The sequence below is a fragment of the Podarcis bocagei genome, assembly GCF_964188305.1.
Source record: "Podarcis bocagei genome assembly, chromosome: 3".
Taxonomy (NCBI): domain Eukaryota; kingdom Metazoa; phylum Chordata; class Lepidosauria; order Squamata; family Lacertidae; genus Podarcis; species Podarcis bocagei.
Genome location: NC_138127.1, coordinates 29203691 through 29219649, shown reverse-complemented (window position 1 = coordinate 29219649; position 15959 = coordinate 29203691). Strand labels below are relative to the sequence as shown.

The window sequence follows — 15959 nt, the reverse complement described above, 5'->3', positions numbered from 1 at the left end:
CTTGTGTGGCTTGTGTGGTTAGGAGCTCTTCCTGATTAAGGAATATAATTGGAGCAGGAAGCATCTACAACTGTTATAAATTAGGAAAACCCTTAACTGTAACATTTCTAAATGCAGCAGAAGTCCAGCTATATCATGTCTGTGTGTGGTGTGTTATTCTAAGTGGGATAGAACAATTGGGCGAGACAGTTGGTGATCTTACCAAACAGTTTTCATGACATTACTGTTAATTTCAAACTGTGACAGACCCTTGGAGAAATCTGAATAAGAATATACAAAAATATACATTCTGGTCACATGTCCATAATTCTTATTTCTGATAAACTTTTTCCCTTGTTTCACCAAATGTGTTGAAACAATTTCAGGAGAGACACTTCTTGTACAGTAAGCCCTCAATTGACACAGGGGTTACATTCTGGGGATTGCATCTAAACCCCAAATCACATACAGTGGTGCCTCGCAAGACGAAATTAATTCGTTCTGCGAGTTTTGTCGTCTTGCGATTTTTTTCGTCTTGCGAAGCACGGTGTCGGGAAAGTTTTGGAAAAGCTTCAAAAATCACCAAAGTCTTTAAAAACCTCAAAAAAGGCTACCACACCGCGTTCTATGAGTTGCTCCTCGAAGTCAAGTCGCAACTGTATTAGCGGTGTTAAGAAAAAGGAAACAAACTTGCAAGACGTTTTCGTCTTGCGAAGCAAGCCCATAGGGAAAATCGTCTTGCGAAGCAGCTCAAAAAACAAAAAACCCTTTCGTCTAGCGAGTTTTTTGTCTTGCGAGGCATTCGTCTTGCGAGGTACCACTGTATAGTCAAAATGCATTGGGTTCAATGGCGGGTGGGATTGCTAGAGTCTCTTTTCCTGGATACCCACCCCCTTTCCGCCCACTTTTTACTTAAAAATAATTATTGCCAGGTGAACAAAGCTGAATGTGAGCAAGTTAAATGCACATAAGTTGCAGGCTTACTGTACTCATGTTGGTGTCCTCTGTTTGATGCAGAATGGCTGAATGGTTTTAGGCTGTCACCCTAGTCCAGTCCCTGCCAGCAGAATGTGTGCATTGCTAACCTGTGATGTCACTATACTTGTGAGGTTCATCTGCAAGTTTGCAAACTTGTGAGGTTCATTTGCAAGTTTGCAAAAGGCCATGTGTCCCTTATGCACTGAGTTCTAGTACCTTATAAAGAGGATTATGCAAAGTGAGCTGTTTTGCCTTATACAGAAGAAGACGACAAATCTGATGAAGAGTTAGACAAACAGATGGGAAATCTCGGAGATGCTGAAGCTGACAAATTGGATGAAAGGCTTTGGGGAGATGACAATGATGATGATGAGGAAGATGATGAGAGTGATAATGAGGATGATAATATAACAGAAACGGGACCAGGAATGGATGAGGTAAAAACGTAAATAAAAGTGTGCTCCACGGAAGAAGTATTGTACAACTTTATAATTGCATGGTACGGTATATGGAATACAATACAGAGATTAGTGTCTCAATTTTTTGTGAGACTCCCTTTTTAGAATGGGATTATTGAGAAGCCTTGCTTGGATTTCATAAAATCAGCAAGGAGTGAGCTAGCCTGCTGTCTACCTTTTTTTGAAGATGCCTCTCTCCATATGGAACTTGCCACCCACAGAGAGGGGCTGTGGAGGCAGGGCTTCAAAATCATCCTCTCCTCAAGGTGTAAATATCAACAGGGGCTACCAAATCCAGAGCCTTTTATGTTGCATCCCTAGTTTTAGGCATCTGCTTTCCTATGAAAGGAAATGGCAACCTTAGGGGTTGTTGTTTTTTAACCGGATATCCATCCATAGAGTGACAAGGAACAGATAAAAAAACCTCAATCTTCATAATACACAATTCCTGTAAAACAACTGTTGTCTAATATATTTTGGGATCCAAAATGTGCAACCATGTTTCCTCAAGTAGACTGGTAGCTAGGATGTTGCCCTTCAGGTGTTATTGAACTCTGAACTCCCATCAGCCCCAACCAACGTCGCCAATGGTCAGGAATGATGGAAGTTGTAGCCCAGCTATATCTGGAGGGCCCCTAAGTCAGGGGACTTAGAGAAAACACACAAGGTTTCATAACATTATGCAGGTAATTTAAACAGCTGTGTGCACCTGTCTAAGAACCCTTCTCTGATTAAGCTTCCACGCAAATGTACACAGTCATGTGTCGATCATCCACCCTTTGCATATTTGCTGTGGCCAATGTCCTGGGCTTACACACACAAAAAGCTACAGATGGGTAGCCGTGTTGGTCTGCCATAGTCAAAATAAAAAAATTCCTTCCTGTAGCGGTGTGTATCTAAAGAAGTGTGCATGCACACGAAAGCTTATACCAAGAACTAACTTAGTTGGTCTTTAAGGTGCTACAGGAAGGAATTTTTTTATTTTGACACAAAAAGCTGTTAGTGTGCCGCCGCCTTTAGTGTAATAAGTAGAGTGTTTTGATAAAGTAGCCATTTGTCTCAAAACGTGTTGAATGTTCCCTGTGGCTTGACTGTAACAGAGCCAACAGAACTGTATATACACCAATGGTAGCAGGATGTACAATGAAATGGTTCCATGGCTATTTTCCTTGAACAACTTAGGGCGATTCAGAACTTGTGGCAAAAGATGACAACATGGACGTTGACAACAAAAATGATAAGAAATCTCCCAAAGACGAAGAAGAAGAGAATCAACCAGATGGTGGTGAAACCAAAGAGAAAGTCCATGAGCAAATAGATGAGGTAATGAGAGCAAGTTTGCTGCAGAAAGCTACACTTATGTAACTACCGTTTATTTCAACTGAACTTGAGCAACATGTATTTCCAAAGTGTTTTATGTATTGCTATTTCCAATAATAACACCTGCTACTTCTTAAATAGTTCATGGTCCCATTGTCTTTGTGGTTTTTGTGTATTTGGGGGCCCTCTCCTTTGTGTTTGTGCATCAACATACTGATGGCACTTCGTTCCAAAGCTCCTAATGACCACACTCAGCCACTTCATATGGTTGTTAAAACAGAGCAGGGAACAAGGTGGTGCCATGTGGGACCAAACAGCCTAGTTGCCAGGAGGCCAGCAAGCAATCCTCCAATACTCTGATTGCCTGATTTTATGTTAATGTTAACATTTGATGTTAGCCACTCTGAGCCCGGTTTTGGCCGGGGAGGGTGAGGTATAAATAATAATAATAATTAATAATAATAATAATGGATGGAGTTTGGCATCCTTTCTGTTGGGGGTTCATCTAAAGATAACTTCAAGAGTTACTTTACTGCGGTTCTCAACAGGTCCGTCCCCCCGCCCTCCCACCCCCTGCTTCCTGCCTCCATTCCTTGCATGATGCGTCACTTATTTCTATTTAACAGCGTGAATATGATGAGAACGAGGTAGACCCTTATCATGGAAATCAAGAGAAACAGCCTGAAGCTGAGGCATTGGATCTTCCTCAGGACCTGAACCTAGAGAACGGAGAGAAAGATGATGAGGACAAGGAAGAAGAAGGAGGTATGGCTCACAAGGTGTTCCTTTATCAGCAGATATAAAGAAAATAAAATACTACATAGTTGTGGTGCCTCTTGAGTGTCTAGCTATAATTGGGGACTGGGTGTAGGTGCACAGCCTTAATCTGATTCCAGACTAGGGTCGTCCCTGTTTGGGGGAAATAAGGATTGATGTCATAATTTTGATCATTCATGCTTATAACCATTGGAAGTTTGTGAATTAATTGCTGCATCTGATTGTGTTTGCATTGAGGAAGGAATTCAGCCAGTTCCATGTGGTAGGGAGGCTGTTGCCTTTTCCACACAGGTTTGGAGTAGGCTATGATTGTCTTCGAAACTTAGGAAGAGTCTTAACAGTTTTGTCCCACCTCCTGAGGTGCCTGGGCCATTTATATCAGTGTTGGTTTCTGTAGCTCTCTAGTCTCAAGTATCTGTCATCTTCTGATCCTCTCCTATTCCAATCAGGGGCACACAGTTTGAAAGAGAGATTCTCATGATATTGTTTAGTGGCCCCTAGGTCCAGCTCACACCTGTATTTGCAGTACTGAAACACTATACAATGTGGTAAGATGCACATCAGGGGCATAGACCAAGGAGCAGTGGGCTAATTCTGGTTTCATGGGGCATATCTGCCATTTGCCTGTGTGTTTGTATGTGTTCTTCATATTTTAGGGTGTTCAGTACCACAAACGTTGATATGTGTATATAACAAATGTTTCGCCTATTTCAAAGAAGTAGTGTGCTGTTTGCATGATTGATACCATATAGAGAGTTGGGCATTGGAAATACATAATATCAGCACTTCCATTACTGCAGTACGTTGACATATTGACAATCTATGCTTGTACCAAGGGAAAGTTTCAACTTAAATGTACCTTACCTTTTCATTTTTAAGGATTATCTAGGAATCTTAGTAAATCTTCCTCTCTGTTCCTACCTGCCCAGCAGTCGGTAGGAGAAAAAACTGAATTCTGCCTGCCTTCTGAAAGGTGTGTCTTTTGCGTTGCATTAGGAGAAAATCCTTTTGAGATTGAGGAGAAGACGATGGATGTAGATGAAAAAGAAATTAAGGATTCTGAAGAGACGGGAGAGGATGGTCAGGATCCTGAGCAAGCTGAGAAAGAGTCCTCTGAAGAGAAAGGTGAAGGAGAAGATAAAATGGAGGAAGAAGAAACAAAGGATGAGGAAAGCACAGGGCATCCTGATGCAAATATGGAGGAAGAAGCAGAGGAGCCAACAGAAGAACTGAGTGAATCTCCTGAGAAAGAGGGAGAAAAGGGCATCCATGACCAAGGCCTTAATCCTCAGGTTTCGCTTATTCTTTTATTAATAAGAAATAGTAAATGACCTCCTTGAGTTCCCCTGCAAGGAGGCATGTGAAAAACACATCTTAGTCTCAGCACCTTAGTGTATGTTGAGATAGTATACAGTTTTAAGGCTAAAATTCCAGCAAATGGTAGTAGCACTGTGGTTTTCTTGGACAGCAAATAGATCTCCTGTAGTACAAACCATTTCTGGCCCTCCCTCCCATCATACCTGTCGAATGCCCATACTGATGTCTTCATCTGAATTGCTTTAGGAAGAGGAGGATACTGATAACCCTGACAAGGACAAGGAGCTGCCTGATGCCGTTGAGAGAATGGAACATGAAACTTACGGGCAGGCAGGAGAGGAGAACCTGCAGAGCGACACAGCCGTGGAGCTGGCCGGAACTGCTTCTGAAAAGGACCAGGCGAAAGAGGTGAAGTGGGGAAAATCCCACAGTACCTTTTGTATTATGTGGAACATACTTTGGGTGGGGGGGGGATGACTTCTAAAGCACGTAACTTTTAGGGTTGTCTAGCTGCTGATGATTTTTCCTCTCTGGGTAAATACAATGCTTTTGGGGCACATGACTGTCTCCCTGCTCTCTCTCCACCCCCAATAAATCTCAGTAGCTGGACTGCTTAAGCCAGAAGCTAATTCTGTATGCATAAATGGACGTAAGACATGCTCATATATATGACTACAGCACACAGGGCCAGCAGCCCCTGTTTTCTGCTGCTCAATTTCCTCAGTTGTTAATCGTGTGCACAAATCGCAGATCCCATTGGGGCAGTCTCATACTAAAGGAGAACAATATATGTGATGGCCATACATACACCCTGAGCAGTCTGTGACCCTAAGTGCAAGCAGGGAGACAGCATTTGTTGATTCACCCTTCCCTTTGCATCTGCCACGCTACCTTCCCAGGTTCTGGTGTGCAAGATGTGCCCAAGAGTGCATTGACTCTTCCTGCCACTCAGACCAGAGTCCTTTGACTAAACTTCATATAGTACACCTACCTCCAGTGGTTCCTCACCCAGGAACAGAGCTACTACCCCCTATATCAACTCCCACACTGTCCTGGAAGGTCCCCTGAATCTACAGCACTAATATTTGGGGTGCTGGGAACTGCAAGGCATGTGCGGTGGGGAGAAGGAAATGGGCAGAAATAGCCTCTCCTCCCTTCTGTTACCTGCTGCTGCCCCCAAGGATTTTCCCAACCCTGTGGTCGAAGCATATTGACCGTGTTTCACTAACTAGCCTTGGGGTTTTCTGCAGTGTCAGAATTTACACACAGGCTTCTTCTTAGAAGCGCAGTCGGGTATGCTTCTGTGTTTTGAAGACACTGCATTATTCTCAGATGAGTGTGGAACTGTGTGTTCTATGTTTTAGCAGAAGACTTAACTTTGGTGGTTTGTCTGTCTTTCTTCAGGAACATGGAACTGGAGCTGCTGATGCAGATCAGTCAGAAGGACATGAATCTGAGTTAATGGCACGACTGGCTAGTCGGAAACAGAGCAGGAAAAATACACAGGTCTTTATTCTTTCATAGATTAAAGAAATTGTAAGCTAGCTTTTTTATATGACCTTTTCTGCACCTCCTGGACTAATCCCTGGATCAGAAATTACTCAGCAGCTGTAGTACATCCCAAATACTCTTAAGCAGTTCCCAGCTCAAATTGCATTGAGTTTTAAAATGCATCTTTGGAGAGAGTACATTTAGAAATTCATATTTAAATGCAAATTTTCTCACATTTTTAAAAAAGATGTTTATATTTTTCCCAGTATCAGACGCTGCTAATGCACTCATGTTTTGCTTGTGGGCTTTGAACAATTACCTGGCTGTCTGCTGTGAAAACAAAATGCTTACCTAGATAGGATTTTGGTTTGATACTGCAGGTTTGTTCTAGTGGGCAGTGTGATAAGTTACCGAGCTTCTGAGTCTTGACTTTGGTTTTTCCGAACCTCATTGAAATTTCATTGCTGTACTTGCTCATTTTTCAGAGTTTTAAGAGAAAGCCTGGCCAAGCCAACAATGAGCGCTCAACGGGGGATCACAGTCAACAAGTTCACAAGCGGCTGAAAACTGTTGAATCCAGCAACGAAGCAGAACAGGAGCAGGTTCAGCCAGAACGAAATATGGGAGAAGCTGATGCCTTTGAGCACATTAAGCAAGGCAGCGAAGCCTACGATGCACAGACCTATGGTATGCCAGCATTCGCACAGTGATGTCAGAGGGACAGACAATTTTAAATCCTTTGTACCACTAAACCTCCGCTTACAGGAAAATGAGCATGCATTCTTTATTGAAATAAAAGCAATGAAACATGTTAGATTTGGTTTGCATAGCTTAACGCTGGGGAAAGGATTTAGATAAGGAATTTTTCAAGGAACTTGCATTTGCTTCTCTCTCATAGTTCGCTTTGCATGGCTTCATTTTTAAACTTAATAGGCAGTCATGTTTTATTTCTCCACATTAAATCAGTTGAAGCTTTAAAAACAAATCCCTACGAAGGTATTTTCTAGCTTTCTAGCCTAGACTGCAGTTCATTATCTCATGGTGACAACGCACTTGGGGATGGGCCTATTGCCCAAAGGTTTATTGTACAGTGGTAGGCAGCCTGGTTTAAGATAGCAGCTAAAGTGCTTTAAGCATCTCCTGCAACTGAAGTATCTCTTGCAATTAAATCCCAGCTAAATGCCGCTGTGGTGATTCCTACTTGCAGTTTCTAAAACAAAGTATTTTCATGGTTTCTCTCAAATCCACCTGTTTCTTAAAAGACGTGTGCCTAGATTTTATGATTTGTAATGAAACCTGTTTCTGTCTGTCAGTGAGGTGTGTAACTTGCATTTTTCGAGACTGGAGCTAATCAGTTTGTCCTTAGTATGATGAAGTCCGAATCTATTGTACCTGTACAAACCATGAGTGTTCTAGCACACATCAAGTGCAGATGTGTGGTAAAATCCACTTTTAACACTGAAAAGGGCAACCAAAGTTCAACACATTAAGGAAGTGTAACCCAGGAGATTGTGGTTCCCATAAATTCTTCATTCATCTCATCTCATTCACCTAGGTCCTAGGTCATAGCAAGGTGGGTAGGAGGCAGAGCTATGAATGGGGAAATCCTCAGTTTGAAGTTTGCCTTAGCTATGACCTCACTAAGAGGCTTTAGGCACAATTCTCTCTCCCCCATCCCTCCCTTCTCCCCCTTAGCAATATGGGAATGGTGACGTTGACCCTACCTGGAGGTTTTAAAGAGAGTAAGATAATGCAGGTGAAGTGCTTTGAACACTCTCAAATGCTATGTAAATTACAATATTTCTCTCACTCTCTGAATTGTTGTTTCCCCCCCCTTTTCAAGTGCTTCGGGTGTCGAGTTAAAACTTTATAGATATTGATGACTGTTAGTTTGGTGATAGGGGAGAACAGCACAGAGTTGCAAGATTTTGGTTTGATTTTGGCTATGTTTCCACCAGATGTAGCTAGTGAAGAACAACAGAAAACAACCATGCCTGTCACTGAAGACAATGAAGAACCAGTTTCTGAAGATGTAGCTATGGAAACAGAAGCTCAGAAAGATGAGGATCTTAGAACGGTAGAGGCGGAGAAACTGAATCCAGAAGTAAAGGCACCTAGTGCTGCTAAATCTGGTAAATTGCCAGCTCATTATCTTTAAAAGAATTTTATTCTTCAGGAATAATTTCTTCATTTCAATTGAAAACAGTCCTGTAGTCCCTTTGGGGCATACTATTTGCTCCCTGGCTCTGACTCACCACCCTGCCCCTACTGCTCACATGTTGCAGGGAGCCAAGGTCCCCTACAAGGAGCCTGCTTGTGCCATACATGATTTTAATCCTGTTATCATGCATGGGGAGTTTATGCATCTGTGGTAGGCTCTCCACTTCAGATGTTACTCCCAGGAGTGGCAGAGCCAGCAAGCGCAGCCTCTTGTCTTCCCCTCACACCACTGTACCCAAGTGAAGGGCCAGTACCTGAAAAGGGTTACTATTTATTGAATGTATATACCGCCCTATACCTGGAGATTAGTAGTGTGATTTCTAATGGCCCTGAAAATGTGTGAAGCAAGCATGTCATTTATTCAATGATAGGACCTGAGGAGGTTGAGTTAGACAGACAAGCCCTCAATTCTGAAGAAGACGAAGAGCGTGGAACAGAAAAATGGCCACCGGAAGTAAAGCCGGACAGAGACAAAAACTCTACCATACATACTGCCCATCAGTTCTTGAGGGATACCTCCATCCAGGTAAACTACCAATTGTGCTATTAAATAAATAGGATGTGTTGATTGATGTGAATCTTTCCAGGATACAGTGCTTTTGTAATTTTAGCTTATCGCCAAATTAGTTTCTTGCTCTGAATCAATATTTAGGTTCCACTGAGGAAGGACCTCCATATACATATGGTAGAGACTGGGATAGGGAGATCACATGACTGTGAGATACTAGAGAAGGGAAGGTATACATCTAATCTACATTACTTAAGCAGGTTTCCCCCCTACATCAAAGTAGATGGCTTTTTTTTAAATGACAAGTTGAATCTCAGATCTTGTGGCCTCAAAATACATGTGTAAGTGAGCTGCCTGTAGGTGGGACTGTCTATAATCGACTCAACACTCTCAGCTTTGACAACACGGATCACTTATTTGGAGGGCTGGAAATCCTTCAGTTTGGGGGCACAATGCTCTCTGCAGAGATTCAGCTCTGGTAGCTTTGCATGCGCACAATCTGATCCACCTCGGTATATTCATGCAGAAACTTGCATCTGCATGGAGATTTCCCTCGATGGATGGGGGAAATTTAGAAAATACCAGTCATGGAGATATTTGCAGCTGGTTGTGAGGATCTCTGTTTTCCTCCAGACCCCCAGCATACAAGGAGATAAATCAGATTTGGGCTTAGTCATGTGGTTCATAGAGGAGATAAGTACAGTTAATATGCTGCATGCACATAAATTTTTGCCATGAGTAGAAAAGTAAATTTAGAATTTCTCCTTAATTGTTGCTATCCAGTGGTCCAGAACACTAAAAGTTCTCCTAAAAAAATAAGGGATGTGTTATGTGGTGGGGCTTTTGGAGATATGTATGTATGTATGTATGTATGTATGTATGTAGGGACGCGGGTGGCACTGTGGGTTAAACCACAGAGCCTAGGACTTGCCGATCAGAAGGTCAGCGGTTCGAATCCTCGCGACAGGGTGAGCTCCCGTTGCTCGGTCCCTGCTTCTGCCAACCTAACAGTTCGAAAGCACGTCAAAGTGCAAGTAGATAAATAGGTACCGCTGCGGCGGGAAGGTAAACAGTGTTTCCATGCGCTGCTCTGGTTCGCCAGAAGCGGCTTAGTCATGCTGGCCACATGACCTGGAAGCTGTACGCTGGCTCCCTCGGCCAATAAAGCGAGATGAGCGCCGCAACCCCAGAGTCGGTCACGACTGGACCTAATGGTCAGGGGTCCCTTTACCTTTGTATGTATGTAGCAAGTATGTCATTCTAAAATACCTGTCCATATTGTTTGATTCAAATTCCAATTTGTTATCTTAAGTGCATTGTTAAGGATCCTGAAGAGCTAAGACGAGAACTAGAGAAGCAACTGGAAGTTTGGCAGAGTGGAAACGCTACTGAGGTTAGTGAATTGTTCAGTCAAGCAATATACACTTGCGTAATTCTTTTGGAAAGCATTTATTGAATATAAATGGAATATTAACACATTATTTCCAAAGCCATGTTAAATATTGGATTCTGGTACTGCTTAATCACTACAGAGCAAGGGGCAGAATTGTAGATGCTGATAATCTTGCATGCAATACATGGACAACAATTATACACATAAAGACCCTTAGCAGCTGATCAGTTTGTACCACAGGATTCCAAGACAAAGCTATACTCGAAAGTTCTAGCAAGAATTATTTTAAAAAGCATTGCTATAAAAGTATTTGCAACTGATATATCCTGAATTATTTAGGTTTTGTACTTGGGAAAGGGATTTATGTATAAAAAAGGTTAATTCTCTGGGATTTTAACTTTACTAATAAAAATTCTATGGGTTTTTTTTATCTTAATGTTGCAGGAAAAGGCAGCAGCAGAGATGTGGCAGAGATATCTTCTCCTCACTGCACCACTTTCACAGCAGCTCTGTGAGCAGCTGAGACTCATACTGGAGCCAACTCAGGCAGCCAAACTGAAGTAAGTTGGGTCACTGTAAAAATAAAAGCAGAGCCCACATACATCACGATTTGGCACCTAAGCCGTCTTTCCAGCTAGAACTGCTTTAGCATATTGCTACTAGCATATTGGCAGAAAATCACCTTCCTGCCTTCCTCCCAACACAAGTGGATTTCCACGCAGGTTTAGTAGCAAGTTCCAAATTAAAGATTCCGGAGAAGCTTATTTTTCCCCCAGAGAGGAAACATGCCCAGCCCTTGTGGGCAATGCCTGCTGAAATCTCAGAGGGGAAATTCGGTGCCTTTGACCCACCCATGTGAAACCGAAATAAATTATGCAAAATAAGAAGCAATATGTAAATAGGCCTGGTTCCTCTAAATATCAGGACAGTTACATAGGTGTGCAAATAATGAATCTTGATGCCCGAAAAAGTTGTCTTATTTTTGACTATTCGTTATCTACCAGTTCATGTAGAATACAGTGGTACCTCGCAAGACGAATGCCTCGCAAGACGAAAAACGCGCAAGACGAAAGAGTTTTCTGTTTTTTGAGTCGTTCCGCAAGACGAATTTCCCTATGGGCTTGCTTCGCAAGACGAAACGTCTTGCGAGTTCTTGCGAGTTTGTTTCCTTTTTCTTATAGCCGCTAAGCCGCTAATAGCAGTGCTTCGCAAGACGAAAAAACCGCAAGACGAAGAGACTCGCGGAACGGATTAATTTCGTCTTGCGAGGCACCACTGTACTTTCTCTGAAATGGATATCCCGCCAAGTTGTTTTTTCCTCCCCCAGCAACTGTGTTACTGTTAATATTTTGTCTTTTCTTCTTAACTGCCAGAGGTGATTATAGAACAGGAAAAAGACTGAACATGCGCAAAGTAATTCCATATGTTGCAAGCCAGTTCCGAAAAGATAAAATTTGGTTACGGAGGACCAAACCCAGCAAAAGGCAGTACCAGATCTGCTTGGCCCTTGATGACTCTGCCAGTATGGTAGACAACCACTCTAAGCAGGTAAAACAGAAATGGTGAAGAAGCCAACTTAAAAGTCTTATATGAATGAATTCAGCATTCATCTTTCACACATCAGACTTGCAGTTAACTATACAGGAGGCATTTCCCCACCTCATTCTGTTCTTCTTCCTTCTATTTCGTCAGCATGGCTGCTACTGTTTGCTTCCCTCTGTCTGCCACCATGGGGTTTACTTACAACAGATGCTTGTTCAACAAGCTCAGGGATAGTGACAGGGATACAGGGGGGTAATCATATGGCTGTGATGGATGAGTATGCATCTCTTTCCCTGCAGCAGGGAGTTTAGCAGTGGGGATGATCACCAAGGGAAGAAAGTTAAAAGCAAGTGCAGATTGCATTGCAGGGGTATATCATTCCATTTTCTAATTCCTTTGCTTCTCTGATAGTATCACATATCACAGTGCATTTTCAGTCCATGACAAATGCATGAAGCAGTTTTAGAATTTTGCAGTTTGTTAACTGTTCTGTGGTGAATTCTATGTACTTCGCGTAGATATACAACAGACTCAAACTTTTATTTGTTTTCTATAGCTTGCTTATGAATCCCTGGCAGTGATTGGAAATGCTTTGTCTCTCTTAGAAGTGGGACAAATTGCTGTGTGCAGGTAAGGCTATTTTAAAGCCGGAGTTGTCATAGAAATCTTTTTACTCCTGCTCACTGCACTGTTTTAAAACGTTTCATTTTATTTCAGTTTTGGAGAGGCTGTTCAGCTGCTACACCCATTCCATGAACAATTCAATGATCAGTCGGGAACGAGAATACTCCAGCTGTGCAAATTTGAACAAAAGAAAACTAAAATAGCTCAGGTATCTCTCATCTTGGATGAGTGGGGCTGCCTTTTTTCATTAAAAGTTCCTAATTTTGTATTTAAACAACTATTGTGCCAGGCTAAGAGTGTTCTTAGGTTAGTTCTTTTACTTTCCTGTCCAATTTGTCCTTAGAATGTTACAAGAAGAAAATGGTCTTGTCTCTGCATTAGCCTGGTATATTGCTTGTAACAAAAAAGAATGGTGCAGTCTTGTGTTTACTGCAGCCCCTTCAAAACAGCCAAGGAAATAATGTGGCTGCTGTAATAATTTTAAGTCTATTTTGAGTTCACAACCTTAGTTAGGCTGCAGTTCTCAACTTGCATTCCCATTCATTTCTGTAGAACAATTGTCTTAGAAAAGAAATGGTTAGCTCACAGCTGATGAACATATATTCTCTCACTTTTCTACAGTTCCTAGAATCCTCAACAAATATGTTTGCTGCAGCACAGCAGTTCTCTCAAAGCATTAATCCAGGTGAGTTCCCCCCTCCTTTTTTGTATACAAACAAGTTAGGCATGGTAGTAGAAATAGTTCTTCATTGGATTTATCAGGAGCGTGGCTCTCTTGGCAGAATGCTGAATACACAAACGGCAATTGTTCGTAAATAAGGCTGAAATCCTAGCCCAACGTATGTGGGGAGTAAGCCCCATTATTGGCTAGGACTTGCTTGTGATTGGGCTAGCTTTGTGAGCTCTTCTCAGATTAATATTTTAATTCTTGTTTCTTCTTTGTTGGTACTACTACTGGACAGTGGGGATGTTTCTTCCTGTTGCTTTTAGAACTTTCATAAGCATTGATTGTCTAACTTTAAATTTCGTGTCCCATTTTTCGGAAGCAAAGCTTTCACATCCCATTCAGGGATGTATTTTATACTATTTTTATACATAAAACTTTGTTCTTGGGGCTGGCTTTCATGTCCGCTTGTATGCTAAAATAATAGAAAATGTTAGTAAGACTGAATATGTACCCTTTTTCTAGTTTTGTTTGCTAAAACTGAAAACATGCCTTCCTCAATAGAAACTGCTCAGCTACTCCTAATAGTGTCAGATGGAAGAGGTCTTTTTCTCGAAGGTAAAGAACGTGTCACGGCAGCTGTTCAATCTGTTCAGAATGCAAATATCTTCGTCATTTTTGTAGTGTTGGACAACCCTAATTCACGGGTGAGTAAATGAACCATCAGATAATTGTACCACTTTTAACTGGGTGGAAAAATCGCCTTGGTTGGGTTTAAAATAGGTCCAAGGCATCCTGTATATGAGAAACTTTATTAAATTGGTCAAGCTTCCTGCCAACCATAGATTTGGGAGCTGAGGTTTCATACTATAAGGAAAAATCTACTTCCATCTGCACTTATTTCTGGTTCTTGCCTTCAACATTCGTTTTGCTGATAAGAAAATTTGCCTAATGTTTACAGACTTCCAGAGTTAATTGCTGACTACCTTTCCTGCAAAATAGTTTTTTTGATATTTAAATCCAGCTTTTTCTGCCTCTCACCTTGGGGAGGAAAGCGACAAGTCCCTTTCCCTTGGAGGTCCAGCTCAGGTTATTCTCAGCCTGACTTTTCAGGTTCTAGATCAAGGAACAAAGTTCTGCAAGCATCTTTGTCTTGACATTCCCTGCCACAATACTGGCATTTAGTATTCCTACTGTGTTAAGTTTCTTTCCAATCACAGGTAGCAAATTGTGCATGGAGACTATACTATAAAAGACCACATGGAGTAGTAAAAAAGCTATAAGTAGTGTATGGTGACAGCTCTGAAATCAGCACTAATATTCTCTCCCTTAGTGACCTCCTGCTTTAGTCTTCAGTAACTATTGTTAGGATCGCCTGCAAAGGCTACAATCCACTCATTTGAAAACACAATGAATTGATTCTTTCAGGAGATTGGTGAGAGATGAGGACTGAGGGAGGCAACTTTTTTCATTGATCTAGCTGCATAATGCTACTTGTGTAGTCCTGTATCTGATACTGTCATTTTAATTCACAGGATTCCATCTTGGACATTAAAGTACCTGTGTTCAAAGGCCCAGGGGAATTGCCAGAAATCAGGTCATACATGGAGGAATTTCCCTTTCCTTTCTACATCATTCTGAGAGATGTGAATGCCCTCCCAGAGACCCTCAGTGACGCACTGAGGCAGTGGTTTGAACTGGTGACTGGTTCAGACAACGTGTAAAATTTGGCAGGTCATGTGAACATATGGTTGCCAGTTAATGGCAAAGGTCGTCAGCAAATTTGAGTTGCTGTTCAGACGGGCCAGAAATTACACACTAACATAACATGCATTTTTTCCCCTTAACAGTGCAGGAGACTATGCAAACAGTGATGAACTAAAAGACTGTTCACTTTCTTGCCTATATCTGAAAACAGTGGAAAACCATCTCCTGTTGTTTTTTTACTCTTTGTATAATTTATTCTTATTTCTGTATCACTAAGAAATAAGTGGCACCCAAGACTATTTTCTATTGTAGTAAGAAACTACTTTCCTTCTGAGAGGAAGTTGCAACTAGAATGATTAACCATAATTAAAGAATACTTGTCTGTTTTGGGTCACATGTGTGAGTGGGACCCTGTGTTTGGAGGAAGGGTTGAATTTTACACAACCAAAATACCCCACAACAACCACAAATCCTACTTGAATACTTGAAACTGTCACTGAACAGTTGCTGGTTTTATGATAATGCTGGAAGAGTAGTTTTTTTAGGGAAAGACTCCGCGTTATCATTTTACACTGTGAACTTTGCCCTCTGTTCAAGGGAAATAGTGATAAACACATTTTAGTATCCTGAAAGCATGCCCAAGGCTCTTTCTGTCATCTCCTATTCCCTGCCCCCAAAAAAACTTTTTTCATTGCAAAAGCTATGCATCAGTCGTGATTACTAATAAACAATGTTTTGCTGTTTGTAATTGTGGTGTCCATTATTTGTTGGAATATTAAGATTCTATATTAAGAATCTTGGGAACTTAATAGAATTGGTCTTGAGTGGGCCTGACCTTCCTGCGCTGCTGTGACCTCAGGTCTGCTTCCTCCCCACCCCTTCCAGGAAAAGCACTCATCACATGATGTGTGCTTTGCTTGCACAGCCCATAAAAGAAACGTGTTCACCATCAGATGCAGATTTCTCCAGCTTCTTTCCAGA

General features: G+C 41.7%; 1 protein-coding gene across 2 annotated transcripts in view; it reads left to right on the top strand.

The window, feature by feature from the left end:
• The window catches only part of MDN1 (midasin AAA ATPase 1), a 102207-nt gene extending 86481 nt beyond the window's left edge, over nt 1-15726 (top strand). For both annotated transcript variants that reach the window (XM_081186530.1, XM_081186529.1), the window contains exons 86-102: nt 1219-1394; nt 2598-2738; nt 3362-3500; nt 4509-4804; nt 5076-5237; nt 6234-6335; nt 6806-7007; nt 8279-8452; nt 8912-9066; nt 10361-10441; nt 10886-11001; nt 11815-11989; nt 12540-12613; nt 12701-12815; nt 13229-13292; nt 13836-13978; nt 14807-15726. In XM_081186530.1, coding sequence (XP_081042656.1) covers nt 1219-1394; nt 2598-2738; nt 3362-3500; nt 4509-4804; nt 5076-5237; nt 6234-6335; nt 6806-7007; nt 8279-8452; nt 8912-9066; nt 10361-10441; nt 10886-11001; nt 11815-11989; nt 12540-12613; nt 12701-12815; nt 13229-13292; nt 13836-13978; nt 14807-14995 — 2504 coding nt within the window. In that variant the 3' untranslated portion in view covers nt 14996-15726. The remainder of the gene's footprint in view (nt 1-1218; nt 1395-2597; nt 2739-3361; nt 3501-4508; nt 4805-5075; nt 5238-6233; nt 6336-6805; nt 7008-8278; nt 8453-8911; nt 9067-10360; nt 10442-10885; nt 11002-11814; nt 11990-12539; nt 12614-12700; nt 12816-13228; nt 13293-13835; nt 13979-14806) is intronic.
• The last annotated feature ends 233 nt before the right edge of the window (nt 15727-15959 follow it).